General features: G+C 47.7%; 1 protein-coding gene across 6 annotated transcripts in view; it reads right to left on the reverse strand.

Annotated features, from left to right (window-relative positions):
* Positions 1-20,812, reverse strand: part of INPP5D (inositol polyphosphate-5-phosphatase D) — a 138,353-nt gene that overhangs the window by 8,611 nt on the left and 108,930 nt on the right. For 4 of the 6 annotated variants that reach the window (XM_023724502.1, XM_023724503.1, XM_023724505.1 and 1 more), the window contains 7 exons: positions 15,666-15,755; positions 13,499-13,612; positions 12,089-12,171; positions 9,898-9,985; positions 5,708-5,857; positions 3,492-3,588; positions 901-1,182 (listed from right to left, as the gene is read on the reverse strand). In XM_023724502.1, coding sequence (XP_023580270.1) covers positions 901-1,182; positions 3,492-3,588; positions 5,708-5,857; positions 9,898-9,985; positions 12,089-12,171; positions 13,499-13,612; positions 15,666-15,755 — 904 coding nt within the window. Of the gene's footprint in view, positions 1-376; positions 560-900; positions 1,183-3,491; positions 3,589-5,707; positions 5,858-9,897; positions 9,986-12,088; positions 12,172-13,498; positions 13,613-15,665; positions 15,756-20,812 lie in introns of all 6 variants that reach the window. The other 2 variants (XM_023724500.1, XM_023724504.1) reach the window with 2 other exon arrangements.

Below are 20,812 nucleotides of genomic sequence, written 5' to 3' on the forward strand. Positions count from 1 at the left end.
AGGGTCAGCGAGAAAGAGGAAGACCCTCAATGAGATGGACTGACACCGTGGCTGCAACAATGGGCTCAAGCATAACAACGATTGTGAGAATGGCCCAGGACGGGGCAACGTTTTGTTCTGTTACACACAGGGTCACTATGAGTCAGAACCAACTTGATAGCACCTAACAACAGCAGCAGACTGCCACATCTTTCTCCCGCAGAGCAGCTGGTGGGTTTGAACCGCTGACCTTTCAGTTAGCAGCTGAGCACGTAACCACTGCACCACCAGGGCTCCTTCTTCTTGGCCATATCTTTAACATTTTCTACCTGATTTTTAAAAAACATTTAAACTTTGCAGCAATAGGTTAGGAATTGGAGATTTAGCAAATATTTACTCAGTGCCTACGGTGTTCCACCAATGGAGGCAGCGGTGGTTCGGTGGTAGAATCCTTGCCTTCCGTGTGAGAGACTTGAGTTCAGTTCTCAGCCAAAGCACCTCATGCACAGCCACCACCCATCTGTCAGTGGAGGCTTGCGTGTTGCTATGATGCTGAGCAGGTTTCAGCAGAGCTTTCAGACTAAGACAGACGAGGAAGAAAGGCCTGGCGATCTACTTCTGAAAATCAGCCAGTAAAAACCCTGTGGCTCTCAACAGTCTGATCCACAACCAATCTTGGGGATGGTGCAGGCCTGGGCAGCATTGTGTTGCATTGTGCATGGGGTCGCCATGAGTTGGGGGCCGACTCAACAGCAGCTAACAATAACACTAAGCTCCAGGCTCTGAGGACAATCAGTGAGCAAAGTGGACACAGATCCCAGCCCTCATGCAGCTGCCATTCTAAGGGGCACAAGCTTCCCAGGCACTTAAGACCCAGTGACTCCCATTTGCAGAGAAGGAGGGTGCCCTGGTAGAACTCACCTCGACTCCTGTGTCCTGGGGCTGGGGCCCCGACTGGCTGGAGAGGGTGAAAACTTCTTGGGTGATACGGGCTGTTGGGAGGGTGGTGTTGGAGGACTCTCCCCCCATCCGGGCCCAAGGGAGGCATCCTTGGGAAGTGGGTCGTAGCTCCAGGCTGTGGGCTGCTGGTCGGGGGAGATGACCTGCTTCCCGTGCAGGGGCATCGGTGGCCCAAAGGGCCCCACACCCATGTAGTTGGGGTTAATGATCTCGGTGATGCTGGGGCCACTGCACAGAGGGGCCCTGTGGGGGAGACACATAGTCACACCCAGGGACCCCCTTCCCTTCTCGGGGTCAGGGGACGCCAAGCTGGGTCAGAGGACCATGTCCTCTGATGTCCCTTGGGGCCCCCAGGATTCTCCTCAACTCCTTCACTTCTTTGTGGACAGTGAGTTAGGCATTCATTTATTCACTCATTCATGCATTCATGCAACCAAATAGTTACTGAGGGTCTGGTAAGTACCAGGCCCTGGGTCAAGGGGGAATATGGTTGGGAATGCGGTAGCCACGGCCTCTGTTCTCACGGAACTCACTCTCCCTTAAGAGACACACAGAACGGACAAGCGCAGTGACGGAGACACGGTGTTTATGCTGAAGTCTGACTGAGAGAAACAAGAGAGACAGACTAACAGGAGGGCTGGCACCACTCGGGAACTGGGTGGCCAGGGAAGGTCTCTGTGACAAGTCCTGCGTGAAAAGAAGAAGGGAGGGAGAATGTTCTCGGCGGCAGTAGGAGTGAGAGCAAAGGCCCAGAGGTGAGAAGTGGCTTGGCTGTTCCAGGAAGTATGAAGGCCAGTGAGCCAGCGGGAGAGAGGTGAGTGGTCAGTGAGGTTGGCAGGGCCAGGTGACAGTGGGGAGTGGGCAAGGCTGGGTGTGGGGGATAGGAAGGAGCCTTGGGGTAGGGCCGGCGGGGAAGAGTGGCAAGTCCATGAGGGGCCCATCAGCATGCGTGTTTGGTCTGAGGCAACAGGATGGAGCTGGCCAGGCAGGTGGGGCTCCCAGAGAACAGGGCTGGGGCCTCGCCTGTTGGGTGTCAGCTCTAAACTGTCGGAGCACAGCTCAGGCCTGGGAGAGGGGACCCGAACAGCACACACTGTACTCAGACACACTGGGCAGCCCTCGGTGACCCCAGCGCCATCCGTGTTTGTCGGACAATGATCTCGTTAGAACTGACGAATGGACTTCTGATGGGGTATATGACAGTACACGCTATCAGGAATACTGCCTGGCTCCGAGCTGCTCAGCCAGCCTGCTTCTGAGCCATATCTCATGGCCACCTGGCGAGGCTAGCTTCCGAAGGAAATGGTGTTCTCATGCTGGTCAAAGGGGAGCATCTTTGTTTACCGACCCTTGTCCTGATTCTGGGACCAAGCAGATACGTTAGTGCTAGGATGCATTCGCGGACGAGAAATCGTGGAAGGATCGGGTCGACTCTTCAGTGGCCACGGCTGTGGTCATCAGCGGAGCTGGGATTGGACTAGGGAGGGAATGGGCTAGGGAGGGGAGTTCCTGGGTGCAAAGGGGTGAGGGCAGGTGAGGGTGAGGGCTGGAGGGGGAAGCAGTGAAGGGACAGAAAGGAAGAAAGGAGTAAGCTGTGCTCTGTAGCCTGCTACTGGAGTACCGACTCGGCGAGCTCTGCACAGCTCTGCCCCCTCAGCAGGTATGCCGACCCTGCTAAACTCGCTGCCTCGATTCTGGAACTTGAGACCAACCACATCAGTGAGGTGAAGCCACCCTGCTTTTGGGGACTGCTGTCCCCAAATAGGAGTCCTTGGGTGGTGCAAATGGTTAATGTACTCATCTACTAACCAAAAGGCTAGAGGTTCAAGACCACCCAGAGGTCCCTTGGAAGAAAGGTCTGGCAATCTACATCTGAAAAATCAACCATTGAAAACCCTATGGAGCACAGTTCTACTCTGGCACCCATAGGGTCACCATAAATCAGAGTCGACTCAACTACAGCTGGTTTCCTGGTCCCCTAGTAACATGGGCTTCAGTGTCCTGGTTGGTCCCAGTTCAGTCTGCCAAGAGCAACTGGAATGGATTTTCCTGGCTGTTTTTCCCCCATTAGTAACACAGTGCAGCTTGCTGGCCACCGAGCCCACGGCTGCTGATGTCCCCAGTCCCACAGAGACACAGCAGCCACTTCTTGACTAGGAATCCTTGCAGCCATCTGTAGTCGCCTCTTTCTGGACGGCACACCTTTCTACTAGGCAGTGAGGTCGTAAAGCAGGGATGGCATCTTGTTTCTTTAGTTTCTCTAGAACCTGGCACATAGTAGGTGCTCAGTAAATGTGAGCTGACCTGAACTGAACGTTCCGACAGAGAAGAGTCTCCCAGGCTTCGCCATAGTCATACTACCCTCCCAAGAAACCAGGGTTTGTTGTCAGAGACACTCAGAGCTTAAAGCAGGTGGCCTCCTCTTGGGCGCCAGAGGCTCCTTCTTCTTCCCTGTCCTGGTGTCTCTGGGCTCCACTTACCTCCTCCTGGGCCCTGCATACACAAAGCAATGCTATCTTTTAGTGGGTCTCTGGTAAACCCCACTACTCTACCTGTTGGTGGGTTCCCACAGCTTCATGGGGTCATGGCTGGTGAAGCTCTTCAGAGACTTGGGCCCGCTGGACTCATCCCGCTCCGTCTTCACGAAGTCTGGAAAGAAAGGATCAGGAAAGAGGATTTGAGGGCCCAGCCCCCAGGTCTTAGACCAGGGATGGCAAAAGGTTTCCATTTGCATGCTGAAGCTGGCCAATGAGTAGTGGCTGCCTGAAGAGCTGGGCTAAGCAAGATTCAGAGGCCTCATGTGGGCTCATAAGAGTTCTGTGATTGATTAGTTATGCCTGCCACTGGCTCAGAGCAGAGGAGTTGGCACGTGTAACCCAGACCTGTCATTCCTTGTAAGGTCTCCAGCTTGTTGGTCTCAATAAAAGGCAAAACAGGCAATGTTTTTTGCCAGATCAGATGTAAACAAACATAAAAGGTGTCTCCGCAAGAGCATTGGTACCCAAAGCCAATGTATTTGTAGGGCTTAAAGGGGAGCTGGGACCTCCACCTTCATTTCCAACTCTGATTTGTAGTCGCAAAGGTGCTGAGTCCCCATCACCCCACCCACTGCCCTGCTAGAGGAAGGACCTCTCACGGGGCAGAAGGGGGGGCCACATTCCCTGGAGGCAGCACCCCTTGGTGGGCCGAGCTGTGGCTGGTGTAGGGATGCCAGACGTCCACACGTACTGAGTTCTGCTCTCTCACTATTCATGTTAGAGGCAGGAACGTTTAGGAATTCTGGCTTGATGAACATGGACTATTCATCAACTGAATGATGAATCTTGGCCTAGCTGCTTACTGCCTATGTGACCTTCAGCCATTCACTTAGCTGCTCTGTGCCTCAGTTTCCCCTTCTATAAAACAAAGATGACAACACTGGCTCACGGGCTGTTGTGAGAGATAAGTGAGATAACATTCATAAGGTGACCGTTCATACATCATCAGTTACATAGTAAAAGCCCAATTCATTGCAGGCAGTGTTGCTATTTGAGTGCTTCTGAACAAGAATTAAAGTGAAGAGTAAAAGGAGAAAAACTCACCTGTTGCCTGTGTGAAAAGGAAGAAATGCTTGATTTACAAATCTTTGACCTGCTCCCTACCTCTCAAATCTTTTATTATTTCAAGCAGAGAGGTTTTAACGTAATGGATACTACTGAGAAGTATAAATGTAATTTCCAAGTTTCACAATTATAGGCAGGATTAAGAGAACATTCTAAATTCAGATCTAGACACTTCTTTGTGTTTGCACTGTTATTAGGGTCTCTTGGTCACATTTTAATATTCTCATAACTGAACAGTGATTATTCTGATCTCAGAGATAAGGCACCTGTGCTCTTCTAATAAGAATCAGCAGGTTCTCCTTTGGGGACAGACGGGGGTGACCCTCCGAGGCTGGCCTTTCAGTTGGGGCTAGGAAATGCCTGAGATGAGTTTGTGTCCCCAAGCTCAGCTTCTGGATGTCCTTTCTGAGAGCCATGATAAATGGATTTCCCAGCGGCTAACCAAAGTAAGCAAGTGGCATGTGACAGAACAAAGAGTTGAGTTCAAGTTGAAATGGTGGGCTAGGAAACCTTGCCAGGAAAGAAGAGACCATAACATGCTGCCATTTTGGAGGGTGGCTGGGGCCAGGGTAGGCACAAGCCAAAGAAATGTACTAAGGATGAGGACTGGGGCTTCTCGATGTATATGGTGGACGAAAGAAATCTGGAAGGTCCAGAACCTTGGGTGGGTACCATAGGAATGAATGCAGGTACATACGAGGGCATGTATTTATCTATGAGTGCATACCATATGACCACAGGCAAGAAGAGAGATCACATGGGAAATCCTAAATCCCAACTGTAGCCAGTAGCCTTAGCCTCTTCCCCCAGCAGCCTGTAAAGAGTTATTCAGTATTAGGTGGGTTATTCTGTAATCTTGGTCTCTAACAGAGAGTGATAAAGCCTACAAGACTGGCATAAGGTGAGAGAAAGGGAGCTGGAAAATTCATAAACTTCACGTCTTTAAAGATGCAAGTTGAGTGGGGTCGGGGAAGGGTGAGCTGTGGCTGCTGGGTGTTGGGGTTCTGTCGGAGAATTCTTGAATCAGGTGAGAGTTGGGCCAGATTGCCTCTTAGATCCTTTCCAATGCTGGAATTCTATCTTGAGGCCCCAGTAAAGAGAATATTCAGTGGTTTCACTCCCTGTCCCACTGGGATGGAGAAGGACCTGAGGAGTGGTTGTCTTACCGTAGAGCTTCTCTCTCGTCTTGCCTTCGGATGTCTGCAGCTTAATCTCCCCCTGGAAATGTCCCATCATCTCTCCGTGGTGGGTGAGAGGCGTGTAGATGGGGAACTGGGTTTCCTTGGCCTCTAACCGTAGGGCAATGCAGCCCTCGCCTGGCAGGGAAAGGCGACAACAGTGTGATGGTTAATTTTCAGTGTCAACTTGGCTAGGCTATGGTGCCCAGTGGTTTGGCCAAACACTAGTCTAGTTGCTGTCATGGAGTAGTGGTTGTTGTTGCTAGTTGCCATTGGGTTGGCTCCAACTCATGGCAACCTTATGTGTAACAGACGGAAATGTCTCCTGGTCCAACGCCATTTTCATGATTATTGGTATATTTGAGTCCATTGTTGCAGCTATTATAGAATAGTTACATGTGATTAAATCAGTTGGCCTTGGGTAGAGTGGACTACCATAACGTAACCAGTCACGTGGTATCATCAATCAATCAGTTAAAAAAGGAGTTCCTGATGTGTGTTCTGCCTTTAAACTACAGATATTTTGGTAGCACGCCCAGAACTCTCTGCTGTACACTCTTCCCGTCACCTGACCCATGGATCTTGGACTTGCCAGTCCCTGCAACTGCATGAACCAGGTCCTTGAATTCCATCTCTATCTCTACATTGATATATCTCACTGCTTCTGTTTCTCTAGCGAAACCAGACTAAGGCAAACAATCACGTTAAGACTCTATCACTTCACGGGAGAATTGCCATGCATTTGTCCTGGGGATCTAGCTCAAGACCCCAAGACAGTCCTCCAAAACAATGGCCAAGGCAAAGATTATCTCATAAATCTTTTAGAACAACTTCTCAACGATTTGGGGAACATACCTCAAACCTTACAGCAAAATGAACTCCACGTGGGTTAGTCAATGTGGGAAAAAAAAATTAAATCACAGAAAAACAGAATTGAATACTAATCTGATTGCTGTAGGGGAGGATACCTTCCCAGGGTTTGAAGCGATGCAAGAGATGACAAAAGAAGATTGACAGATTTGACAATATAAAAGTTTTAAACTTCTGCACAAAGAAAAAGTGGAAACATAAAAGGAAACTGGCAGGTAGCAGGATCTGCAGCCAGCTCTGCAGCCAAGTGGGGATCTGATCTGAACTCAATGAGGAGCACCTCAAAGTCAAATCCCTAGCAGATATATGGACAGATGATATAAACCGACATTTCACACAAAGAGACACATAACTGGTTAATTTCGGTAAATGGGAAATGGTCCAGCCTCTTTGACCATCAAAAATGCAAATTAAGAAAGCACAAGGCACTCTTTTACAGACATGAAATTAGCACAAAGGGAAGGGGAAAAAAAGATAATACCCAAGAGAGTAAAAAGACCAGTAGTTGCCAGGGGCTCAAGGGGAGGGAGAGGGATGAACACGTGGAGCACAGGGCATTTTGGGGGCAGTGAAACTATTTTCCATGAATCTGTGATAGTGGATACATGACATTATGCATTTGTCAAAACCCATAATGTAAACTATGGCCTTCAATTAATAATAAACCAGTTGCCGTGGAGTTGATTGCTACTCATAGTGACCCTACAGGATGGAGTAGAACTGCCCCATAGGGTTTCCAAGGAGCGATTAGTGGATTTGAACTGCCAACCTTTTGGTTAGCAACCGAGCTCTTACCCACAGGGCCCCTCAGTTAATGATAATGTACCGATATTAGTTCATCAATTATAACAAATGTAAGATATTAATTTCCATTTTACCTGGATTAACAATCAACGTCCATGGAAGCAGCAGTCAAGAAATCAAATGAGATATTGCATTGGGCAAATCTGCTGCAGAAGATCTCAACTGGTTTTATAAAGCAAAGATATTACTTTAATGACTAAGGTGTGTCTGACCCAAGCCATGGTCTTTGCAATTGCCTCATATGCATGTGAAAGCTGGACAATGAAAAAGGAAGACAGAAGAAGAATGAATACATTTGAGCTGTGGTGTTGTTGAGGAATATTGAATATGCTGTGGACTACCAGAAGAACAAACAAATCAGTCTTAGGAGAAATACAACCAGAACGCTCCTTAGAAGTGAGGACAGTGAGATTTCGGCTCGCTGACTTTGGACATATGATCAGAAAAGACCAATCACTAGAAAAGGACATCATGGTTGATAAAGTAGAGGGCCAGCAAAAATGAGGGAAAGCTTCAGGGAGATGAATTGACACAATAGCCACAACAATGGACTCAAACACACCACTGATCATGACGATGGGGCGGAACCAGATAATGTTTTTTCTGTTATTTATACATAAGGTCGCCATGAATCGGAGCCAACTCAATGGCAACCAACAACAATAATAACAGCAAAAAGATATAAATAAGAGGAGAAACTGTATATGTGGGAAGGGGAAGAGGGGGTATATGGGAAGTCTCTATACTTTCTGAGCAATTTTTCTATAAACCTAAAATTGTGCTAAAAAATTAAGTGTATTAAAAAAATAAAAGATAATACTCGGTGCAAGCAAAGACATGGGGAAACCTATCCACATGGAGATTGCAAGGCCAGCTAATACAGCCTTTGATGAGTACTAAGAATCACAAGGAGCCCTGGTGGGAAAGTCGTTAAGAGCTCTATTGCTAACCGAAAGGTCGGCAGTTCGAATCCACCAGCTGCTCCTTGGAAACCCTGTGGGTCAGTTCTACTCTGTTCTATAGGGTCGCTAGGAGTCAGAATCCACTCGACAGCAATGGGTTTGGTTTTTTTTGGTAAGGGTCGCAAACATACCCTTTGATCCAGCAAACACAGGAATGTATTCTAAAGAAATAATTGAAAAGACAAAAAACGTAGCTGAAAAAGAATAAAAAATGTCCACGGAGACGGTTCATCACAGCACTATTGATAACATTAACAAAATAACTGGCAGAGACTCAATAACAGTAATAAGGGAATACATTTTCTCATGAGGTTACAGGAAATCTGTGGAATAGTATGCAGCCGTTAAACATGACCATTATGAAGGCTGTGTATGAGGAACATTGAAAATGCTTATTATCTAATATTAGGTGAAGAAAGAAAAATATAAAGTAGTATCTCTGTGGTGTTATTGTTGTTAGGTCCTGTCCAGTCGATTTCGACTCATAGCGACCCCAAGTGACAGAGCAGAACTGTCCCCTAGAGTTTTCTAGGCTGTAATCTTTACAGGAGCAGATCACCAGGTCTTTCTCCCTTGGAGCTTCTGGGTGTGTTCAAACTGCCAGCCTTTCAGTAGCAGCCGAGCGTTTAATCGTTTTGCCACCAGGGCTCCTTTCTGTGATGTTATAAATATGAAAATACATGTATCATATGTATGAGGATGGAAATATGAAACTAAAAAACGCTTGCTGTGTTGGGGGACCAGATTATCAGTTGACTTTTTTGCTTTTTATTATGATGATGTGCTGTTTGTGAAGATGAGTATCAAGAGGAGGAAACAAAGAAGGGATAAATACCTGAACAAGAAAATGGAACCCGTTAGACCTATACTTCCTGTTTCCTGCCACCACACCTTCAAACATCCTTACGTCCTTGCGGATCCTTTCTTCTTGCCCGTCACGATGGACGAGATGCCTGAGCCACAGCCAGCATGCACTTCAGGCCCTGGCTCAGGGACCCTCGCTTACCTGGGGTCTTTTCTCTCACCTGGGCTGCACTGGGAGGAGGCTAAGAGCATGGATTCTGGGGCTTGGCTGCCTGGGTTCACACCCAAGGTAGCACAGTTACCTTAGACAAGTTGTCTAGTAGCTGTGTGACTGTGGGCAAGTCACCTCACCTCTCTGAGCCTCGGTTTCCTCATCTACTAATTGGGAGAGCAGTATCTGCCTCATAAAGTTGTTGTCAGGACTAAATAAAGTAATACCTGCAAGGCACTCAGCATAGAGTCTGACACAGGAAAGGCTCAGGACATGGGAGGCACGAGGCTGCTGAATAACACCTATAATCCTGTTATACTCCCCAAGAGCCGATGGGGCAGGAGGGTGACCTATGGTAACTGTCACTCTGGCATCCCTGGATGGGTGACGAGAGGTGGGGCAGGAGCAGGGCGGAGAGTGGCAGGTGGGCTTTCCATGAAGGAGATGTCACTGCCTCCCTCACATGAGAGGTCGCCTAGCGAACAAGTGGGAAGCGCACCTGTTGACACCTGTCCCAGGACCCTTACCGTAGGATTCGTCACTGTCAGAGGACTTAATGCTGATCAGGATGTGCTGGTCCAGCAGGTATTCCGGGTCAGAGATAATGGGCTTCAGCTGCAGGGAGAAGGCCAAGATTAGAGTGGACAGGTACAGGACAGGTAAGGGAACAGGTGGGTGGACAAGTGGATGAGGGTCACCAGCCCAGATATGGGGAATGCTTGAGAAAACAGGACTGTAGGTGTTCTTATTCACCTGATTTCAATCTCTGGTCTTGATGCCCAAGACAGCAGGAAGGATCCCATATGTACACCTACCCAGCAAGGCAGGGGCTAACTTCCTTCCCTGTCCCCCGCCATCACACTGCATCCCAGGCCACCTAAACTGGGCTCTGCGGGCCCAGGGCCTGGTGAAATGGCCTGACCCCAAATCTGCCCCCACCTCCCTTGTCTCCCTCCTCCTCCTTTGCATATCCATAATCAGGATGGTGGGGAGTGGGGGCTGGCTGATAGGCAAATGGTGGGATCAGGAGCCAGGTCTTGGGTAACCCCTGCAGGAAGATGGCTCAGCACCCTGCACCCCACTCCCTCCTTGGTCACTCCCCAGGACTGCTCCCCATCTGGGAAGGATAGGGGCTCGGTGCTGGATCCTCAGCAGAGCCCCCAGTCTGGCCTGGAGAGTTCTCTCTCTCTGCTAGGAAGCGCTGGCTCCTGCTGGCCAGGCTTTGAATGCTGGTGGCTGAACCACGAGCCTGGTGGGTGCAGCGCTGTGTCTGTGCAGGGGCAGGGGGAGCTGGTCGGCCAGCCTGGGCTTTATTCTGCGCACTAGTGCCTACATGCTGGCTACAATTTAGGATATTTTCACAATTTAGGGCTTGTTATGGATTGAGTTATGTCCTCCCATATATGTCTTGTAAATCCTAACCTCTGTGCCTGGGGTTATAATCCCATTTGGGAATGTGTTGTCTTTGTTATGTTAATGAGGCAGGATTAGTATAGGGTGTATCTTGAGTCAATCTCTTCTGAGACATAAAGAGAAAAAACGCAAGCTAGCAAGAGAGACGGGGGAAGACAGATGCCAAGACACATGGAGATCGCCAAGGAACCAGGATGCAGAAGCTGAAGAGACAAGGACCTTTCTCCAGAGTCAGCAGAGAGAGAAAGGCTTTCCCCTCAAACTGGCGCTCTAAATTTGGACTTCTAGACTCCTAAACTTTGAGAAAATAGACTTCTGTTTGTTCCACTTGTAGTATTTCTGTTATAACAGCACTAGATAACTAAGACAGAACTGTTCTTCACAATGACTCCGAGGGGGCCTGAAAAAAAAGATGAACACCTCTCTGGGCTGTCCCCTTCCTTCCCTTCCAAATACCGAGAGGCCCCTCATGCTTTCTCCCTGGGCCCCATGTTGACCAACAGAATGGACTCTCCACATCTCCATTCAGAAAGTTCCAGAACAAATGACTAGAAATTGCAGCGGGTGCTCTGGGGCATTCTGGTGTTCCAGGGCCGCGCCAACCACTCAGGTCACTGACACGTAGTGAGAGCCGGCTCCGAGTTAGACCCAGGCCAGGGGCCGGGGAGAAGCCTGCCCTCCTGGGTAGCAGTGGGTGGCAGCTATCTGAACAAACAGTGCCTGTGAGGGACTGGTCCACCTTGGTGGGGGCAGCAGGGAGGGAGACTCTAGGCCCTGGGGCAGGAAGAGAGAGGAGGTTGTCAGGTGACACAGAGAAGATAGAGTGTCAGAAAAAGATGGGACTGGAGACCAAGGTGGGTTCTAGGGGCCTAAGCTGAGGAGCTTGGACTTGTCCCTCTTGGCACCAAGAACCTGACCAGAAAAAAGGGGGGATGCCAGGATCAGATGGGCATTCCAGAAAGTTCAGCCAGGCTTCAGGACACCTTGCTGAGGAGGGCTGTCGAGCTGACTGTGATTCATGGTGACCCCATGTGTGTCAGAGTAGAACTGTGCTCCATAGGGTTTTTCATGGCTGATTTTTCACAAGTAGATCCTCAGGCCTTTCTTCCGAGGTGCCTCTGGGTGGACTTGAACCTCTAACCTTGTGGTTAGCAGCGGAGCACATTAACCGTTTGCACCACCCAGGACTCCCTTGTCTGTGGGGTTCCCACTCCCTCTGGTTGGGGCTGGCCGCCGTCTACCATTGGTGGTACTGCTGGCCTGCTGGGCACAAACTCTCTGCGGAACATCCTCTTGGTGAGTTACCTTTGGAAGGGTCTCGCCAAACTTCACCAACAACTCTCCTTCGCTTCCTTCTTCGTTTTCTCCTTCCTGACTCTTGACAAAGCCTGTCAGACAACAAGAAGGCTGGTTTTCAGAAAACTGAGCTAGAACGAGGCAGAAACGACCCCTGGGCCAATGAGGATACTCCCCCTCCATTTGTATCTTTAGAAGCCTCAGCATCATTTAGGAAGTCAGGGTCATGGGGGATTCTGCTTTTGCAGAGGGGACGGTCATCCAACAACACACTCTAATTATTTTTAGGAAAACCAGAGAGATTCCCCCCCTTTCCGGCTCCTCTTTGCCACAAACCAGGCAACCAAGAAATCATTGCATCCCAAGCAAGAGGATTAAGGGAACATGACAATCCATCCCACGCCACTCAACACAGCACCCTTTGAAATTCTAATTTAAGCTTCCTAATATGCTGTTTCCATAGAAATGTATGCAAATGTCTCGAGGGTTTATAAAAAACACCCGCACAAAACCCTCATCATTTCTGGAATGGCTTTGACCCTGCTCTGTGGACTGGGACTCGGGGACTTTGTGGAGGGGGCTGTTCTGTCATCAGGATGGAGCGAAGGCTCTGTCTGAGAGGGAAGGGCGGGGGCGGGGAGGCACACAGCCAGCAGTGCCCGCCATCTTCCTGACTTCTGGAAGCTTCCCAAACGTCCCCTCATAAAATGCCTCCTTTCGTGGAGCTGAGTTTTCCCCCACTTTCTGGACCATCTCAGCAAGGAGAAGTAGAAACCACACAGATCTTCTCTTGCCATGAAACAGCTTTAGACAATATGCCTGAAATGTCACCCAGAAAGGGTGTTTTCCCAAACACAGTTTGTGCTGACGGCTGCTGGCTGAGAGGCGGCTGCCGATCTTCAACTTGCTTTCGGAGGCCCCAGACCACCTGAGAAAGATGCCCATGATGGTGGGAAAGAGCATGGGGAGCCAGGGGGAGAATAAGGGGTAGCCAGCAGCTGGTCAGGCCCCAGTGCAGGCCTCTGTAAGTTCCGGAACTTTCCTCAGGACCCTCTGGTTGAGTCAGAGCCCCGGCTTGGGGGAACTCTCAAGTGGGTTAAAGTCTGCACACAGGGGCCAGGGAGAGGTTCCAACTGGCTCCATCACCTACACAGTGCTGAGGGTCATTAGATCATGACTAGATTAATGAGTGCCTGTGCCTCCAGTACTGGAGGGGCAGTACCACAGGACACAGTGGTACCACCCCCTCACAGTAACCAAGTGTCTTCTTGTACCCTCCATCTGTGATTCCCACCGAGGTCCACGTTTGAGCACCTTACACAGAGAGGAGAAATGGGGAAAAGGACCATGTATGAAAAAGTTTGTATGAAAAAGAGCCGTGGCCCGCCCCAAACAAAAGGTAGCTCAAAAATCACTTACTCTCCAAGCAGCTGGAGTGGAACTCAAGGTAGAATTTGGTCTGGGACTTGGTCTTCAACGTGGCGTAGCAGCTGAGAAACTCAATTTGCCCTTGGCTGTCCACAGTCCCAGGGCCTAGAACAGGTGAGAACAGGCATGCAACCCCACAACGTGCCTGGAGATGGCGCCCTTCAAACCAGCCTCCCAACTATGAGCTCCTGAGGGCCCAAGGAAGGCCAGTGTCCAGGTGGGAGGAAAGGTTTTCCTCAAGGTAAAGCTACAACCTGCCAACTGCACTGAATCCCTTGACAAGGGTTACGGCCTCTCTGATGACACATGGGCTGGCAATGGTGGAGAGCAGAGCCAAAGGAGGGAGGAGCTCAAGGGTTGAGAGACCTAGGGTTTACTCTGAGCTTTGCCACTAAACTTCATGGCCTCACGTGATGCCCTTAGCCTCACTGCCTCAGTCTCCCCATTAGTTCCTACAAAGAGAGTTTGTATAATGGCTCAGTTGCTCCATCTCCAAGTCTATTCAGATCTGAGCTGAGGTAATGAGGGATCCCTCTTTCTTCCTCAGGCACAGCTACCCCATCCCTTACTCTGGGCTCCTTATACTCATTTACACTCAGTTAACTTGCTCATAATCTGCGTTAGTTTAGATAAAGCTTTTGCAGAGTCCTTAAGCTGTTTTTGAACAAGTGTTCTGTCCTTCCATATAAATTCTGAGCCACTGAGAGTGGGGACAAACATTTCTTTCCTTCTTCCCTCCCATCCTGCCTTCTTTCTTTTCTTTTTTAAACCCCACAGCACCAAAGTTGTGCTTAGGTAGACTTTCAATCAATGTTCAACCCAGGTAATCAGTATTTTTGAACATCTACTATGTATGGGCGCCCTGGTGGCGCAGTGGTTAAGCGTTTGGCTACTAACCAAAAGGTCAGCAGTTCAATCCACCAGCCACTCCTTGGAGATCCTATGGGGCAGTTCTACTCTATCCTAAAGGGTTGCTATGAGTCAGAGTTGACTCGACGACAATGGGATTGGGTTTGGTTTTACTATGTATGACTCTCACTCCCAATGGAGGAAGCCAAGCTTGATCCCAAGGACAATCGACCCAGTAATAGAGGGTAAGATGGCATGTTCTACCCCATCATGCTGCAGGAACTCAGAGAAAGGGGAGATGGTGGAACCTAACGGCTACGAAGGTTCTGGAAAGGCACAGTGACCAGAGCTAGGTGGGACACAAGATGGTAGGTCTAGGCCTGGCTGGAGAGGTGAGGTCACACTGCCAGGCTCTTGGACATTGGACCTAACAGTTAGAGAAGAATGCCCCAGAAGGGCAGTGTTCCACTTCGCCTATGTCCCTCCTGGCAGAGCGAAGGACACACAGTGAGACCATCTTCTCACCTGTGTTTGGTACCCCACGCTCAGCCTTCCTCTAACCACAGAAGAGGGGGTAGGCAGAGGAGGCGGCAACATTGCTCCTCAGTTAGCCAGGCCCAGAGCTGGACACGCTTCAGAGAATGTTCCGGGCCCCTGTTGGGACAAGGTGGCCTGGTGGCCAGGGCTGGCCTGGATTATTTGAGAAATTGCCTGCAAACCTGAGTATTATTTACTGAAGTGTTTCCTAAAACTCAGTCATCTGCTTCCCATCTTCACCATATTTACCATCTCCAACTACCACGCACCTGTACTAATATTTACTTAATGTTTTCTTTAAATAGACTCACTTTTTAAATTTAAATATATGTATTTCAACAAGAAAGTATATCACAAAACTAAATGGAAAACCAATGTTGTTTCCCTTACACAGAAGAGACAAATTTAAAACATACCAAAAAAAAAAAAAAAAATGCGTTACTTATAAGTGTTCATCCACCTCCCACCCAAAACTGTCTTTGGTTGTACATGTACCACACCTGGGGGAACAGAGACTAACTCAATTTTTCAGACTATACTAAAACCGAGGATCAAAAAGCTGACATATTTGTCACACAGAGCAATTAAGTCCTCTAAACGAAACTCGTGATGTGGCTTGGACATGAAGAGGCCCGACTGATGGACTGTGGGCTTGTCCAGAAGGATGAGACTTCATCTAAAGCAGACAACCAATTACTGCAGCTCAAAGTTGAGTGCCCAAGGCCTCCTATCTTCGTGGAGGAGGGGGAAACAGATCCAGCCAACAACTCACCGTTCTTGGAGACAAACTGGGAGGTGACTCCTGCCTCAAACGTGGCAAAGACAGGGCTGTGGTCACTCGTCATAATGTCGCTGGTACTGCCTGTAGGGGAGGGAAGGCATCTCTGAGCTGAAGGTGGCAAAGCCATGGAAGCACTAAGCTTACATTTCTAGAGCCCTCCCATGGGGTCAGGGTTTCACACTGGCTATCTCATTGACTGTACAACCTGGCTTAAAAGGCTCAGTGAAAGACAACGTGGGACCCTGTCTCCTCATGGATAGAATGTGCTTGTGTCAGTTTTTCCTAAAGACTCGCAGAAATTTGAATCAATCATGGAGTGTGAACCATGGAGAATTTTCTGGTCTAATTGCTTTATTTGATTGATGAGGAGCCCAAGGCCCAGAGTGGCAAGGAGACTTAAGGTCACTCAGCTTATCAGTGAGAGAGACAGGGCACCTTCCCCCACTCCACAAGGCCTCAGGGCCAGGCGAGAGTGGGAGTGAAGTGTAGACACTGAGTGTAGACAAGTTGTTTAAGGAGCTTGGAGCTTGGAGGAGAAGGGAAGGCAGCGGAGCATGTCTGGGGGATAAGAGAAGGAGCACTATTCTAGAAATCCTGAATTCTTCTGAGATAGCTGGGAGGAGTTCTCTCGCAGGAAACTGGGTATTCAGAGCTGGGGATAAAGATTTGAAGTCATGAGATTAGGTGGAAACTGAGGCCAGGAGAATGTGTGGGATCCATGGGAAAGACAGGAAGGATAAGAAGGGATGAGGGTGGAGGATGAAGTTCCAGGACACACCAGCCTTTAATGGGCAGGCAAAGGAAATACAGCACACAAAATGAAGAAGGCATTAAAACAGAGCTGATTATCCTTCTCTAGAAGGCTTTGACAGATCAACAAGAAAAAGACAAACACCTCACCCTTCAAACAACCAAAGGATATGAGCAGAAAATTTACAAAAGAAATACAGAAAAAAATGCCCACTGGCTGATGGCTACCAGAAAGGTCAATGGAAACAACAACGAGACAGAATGGAGAAGAGACTGACTTGAGAAGGAAGAGCGATGAGACACTGGTACTGGGAGAGATGGAAGGAGGAGGAGTCAGGCTCCAGGCAACAGATAAGCCAAGAAAGAAGGGCACCCTTCTCAGAGATAGGAGGGAAGAAGGTGGAGAGAACGTCACCCTAAAAAGCGTTTGGAAGAGGGTAGGAAGAAGTCAGGGAGGGTTCAGTGCTGTGTGAAGCAGGAGGGGTGGAGGTAAGGGTGCTGGTTGAGTGGAGGGCACAGGTTTGTGATGACAATGAAAGAGACTGTTCCAGGGTGTTATGGATTGAATTGTGTCCACCCAAAATATGTATTGAAATCCTGTTCCCTAAACCTGTAAATCCACCACTCGTCTGTCAGTTTGTCGGAATGTGGTGGCTTGCATGTTGCTGTGATGTTGGAAGTTATGCCACTGGTATTTCAAACACCAGCAGGGTCCTCTATGGTGGACAGGTTTCAGTGGAGCTTCCAGACTAAGACACACTGGGAAGAAGGACCCGGTGATCTACTTCTGAAAATACTGGCCAGTGAAAACCTTATGAGTAACAGTGGAACATTGTCTGTTATGGTCCCGGAAGATGAGCCCCTCAGGATGGACGGCACTCAAAGACGACTAGGGAGGAGCTGCCTCCTCAAAGTAGAGTTGACCTATGACCTGGATGGAGTCAAGTTTTCGGGACCTTCATTTGCTGATGTGGCACAACTCAAAATGAGAATAAACCGCTGCAAACATCCATTAATAATCTGAACCAGGAATGTATGAAGTATGAACCTAGGAAAATTGGAAGTTATCAAAAATGAAATAGACTGCATAAAGATCAATATCCTAGGCGTTACTGAGCTGAAGTAGACTGGTATTAGCCACTTCAACAATCACATGGTCTACTATGCTGGGAATGACAAATTGAAGAGGGATGGCATCACATTCATCGTCAAAAAGAACATTTCAAGATCTATCCTGAAGTACAACTCTGTCAGTGATAGGATAATATCCATGCACCTACAAGGAAAAGCAGTTAATACAGCTATTATTCAAATTTACTCACCAACCACTAAGGCCGAAGATGAAGAAATCAAAGGTTTTTAGCAACTTCTGCAGTCTGAAATTAATCAAACACGCAATCAAGATGCACTGATAATTACTGGTGATTGGAATGTGAAAGTTGGAAACAAAAAAGAAGGATTGGTAGTTGGAAATTTTAGCCTTGTTGATAGAAACGATGCCAGAGATAGCATTACAGAATTTTGTAAGACCAACGACTTATTCTTTGCAAATACCTTTTTTAACAACATAAACGGCAACGATATACTCAGACCTTGCCGGATGAAATACACAGGAATCAAATCGACTACAACTGAAGTCAGTCAGAACAAGGCCAGGGGCCGACTGTGGAACAGAGCATCAATTGCTCATATGAAAGTTCAAGCTGAAGCTAAAGAAAATTAGAGCAGGTCCACAAGAACCTAAGTACGGCCCTGAGTATATCCCACTTGAATTTAGAGACCTTCTCAAGAATAGATTTGATGTATTCAACACCAATAGCCGAAGACCAGATGGGTCATGGAATGACATCAGGTACATCATACATGAAGAAAGCAAAGGTCATTAAAAAGACAGAAAAGAAAGAAAAGACCAAAATGGATGTCAGAAGAGACTCTGAAATTGCTCTTGAATGCAGAGTAGCTAAAGTGAACAGAAGAAATGAAGTAAGAGAGCTGAACAGAAGATTTCAAAGGGCAGCTCGAGAAAACAAAGTAAAGGATTATAATGAAACGTGCAAAGAGCTGGAGTTAGAAAACCAAAAGGGAAGAACACACTCTGCATTTCTCAAGCTGGAAGAACTGAAGAAAAAATTCAAGCCTCGAGTTGCAATATTGAAGCATTCTTTGGGCAAAAAACTGAACGATGCAGGAAGCATCAAAAGAAGATGGAAGGAATACACAGTCATTGTATAAAAAAAAATTGGTTGATGTGAGGTAGCATATGATCAAGAACCAGTGGTACTGAAGGAAGAAGTCCAAGCTGCACTGAAGGTATTGGTGAAAATATTAGTGAAATACCAATTGAAATGTTTCAACAAACAGATGCAGCGCTGGGGGTGCTTGCTTCTCTATGTCAAGAAATTTGGAAGACAGTTTCCTGGCCAACTGACTGGAAGAGATCCATATTTGTGCCCATTCCAAAGAAAAGTGATCCAAAAGAATACGGAAGTTATCAAACAATATCATGAATATCACATCAAGTAAATTAAAAAATGGTTGCAGCAGTACATCGACAGGGAACTGACAGGAATTCAAGCTGGATTCAAAAGAAGACGTGGAACAAGGGCTATCATTGCTGATGTCGGATGGATCTTGGCTGAAAGCAGGGAATACCAGGAAGATGTTTACCTGTGTTTTATTGACTATGCAAAAGCATTTGACTGTGTGGATCTGTCGTGGATTGAATTGTGTCCCCCCCAAAATTTGTGTATCAATTTGGCTAGGCCATGATTCTCAGTACTGTGTGATTGTCCACCATGTTGTCATATGATGTGATTTTCCTATGTGTTGTAAATCTTACCTCTATGATGTTGATGAGGTGGGATAGGCAGCAGTCATGTTAATGAGGCAGGACTCAAATGACAAGATTGGATTGTGTCTTGAGCCAATCTCTTTGGAGATATAAAAGAGAGAAGCAAGCGGGGTGGGGGGACCTCATACCACCAAGAAAGCAGCGTCGGGAGCAGAGCGTGTCCTTTGGACCTGGGTTTCTTGCGCAGAGAAGCCCCTAGTCTAGGGGAAGATTGATGACAAGGACCTTCCTCCAGAGCCGAAAGAAAAGGCCTTCTCCTGGAGCTAATGGCCTGAATTTGGACTTTTAGCCTACTAGACTGTGAGAGATTAAACTTCTGTTTGTTAAAGCCATCTGCTTGTGGTATTTCTGTTACAGCAGCACTAATGACCAAGACGGGATCATAACAAATTATGGATAACATTGCAAAGAAGGGGAATTCCATAACACTTAACTGTGCTCATGCAGAACCTGTACATAGACCAAGAGGCAGTCGTTTGAACAGAACAAGGGGATACTGCGTGGTTTAAAATCAGAAAAGGTGTAGGTCAGGGTTGTATTCTATCACCATACTTATTTGATCTATATGCTAAGCAAATAATCCGAGAACTTGGACTATATGAAGAAGAACGGGGCATCAGGATTGGAGGAACGCTCATTAACAACCTGCAGTATGCAGATGACACAACCTTGCTTGCTGAAAGTGAAGAGGACTTGACGAACTTACTGATGAAGACCAAAGACTACAGCCTTCAGTATGGATTACACCTCAACATAAAGAAAACAAAAATCCTCACAACTGGACCAATAAGCAACATCATGATAAATGAAGAAACTAATGAAGTTGTCAAGGATTTCATTTTACTTGGACCCACAATCAACACTCATGGAAGCAGCAGTCAAGAAATCAAACTACATATTGCACTGGTCAAATCTGCTGCAAAAGACTTCTTCAAAGTGTTAAAAAGCAAAGATGTCACTTTGAGGTCTACTCAAGCCATGGTATTTTCAATCCCTCATATGCATGTGAAAGATGGACAATGAATAAGGAAGACCGAAGAAGAATTGATGCATTTGAATTATGGCTTTGTGGAAGAATAATGAATATACCACGGACTGCAAGAAGAATGAACACATCTGTCTTGGAAGAAGTACAGCCGGAATGCTCCTTAGAAGGGAGGGTCTTCATTTCTCTTCATCTCACATACTTTGGACATGTTATCAGGAGGGACCAGTCCCCGTTGTTGTTGTTGTTAGGTGCCGTTGAGTTGGTTCCGACTCACAGCGACCCTACGTACTACACAGAAGGAAACACTGCCTGGTCCTGCGCCATCCTCGCAATCGTTATACTTGAGCCCATTGTTGCAGTCACCGTGTCAATCCATGTCATCCAGAGTCCTCCTCTTTTTTGCTGGCCCTCTACTTTACCAAACATGATGGAGGAGGATATCATGCTTGGTAGAGGGTCAGTGAAAAAGAGGAAGACTCTCAATGAGATAGATTGACACAGTGGCTGCAACAATGGGCTCAAACATAGCAAAGATTGTGAGGATGGTGC

Source organism: Trichechus manatus, unplaced genomic scaffold (assembly GCF_000243295.1).
Source record: "Trichechus manatus latirostris isolate Lorelei unplaced genomic scaffold, TriManLat1.0 scaffold00249, whole genome shotgun sequence".
Taxonomy (NCBI): Eukaryota; Metazoa; Chordata; class Mammalia; order Sirenia; family Trichechidae; genus Trichechus; species Trichechus manatus.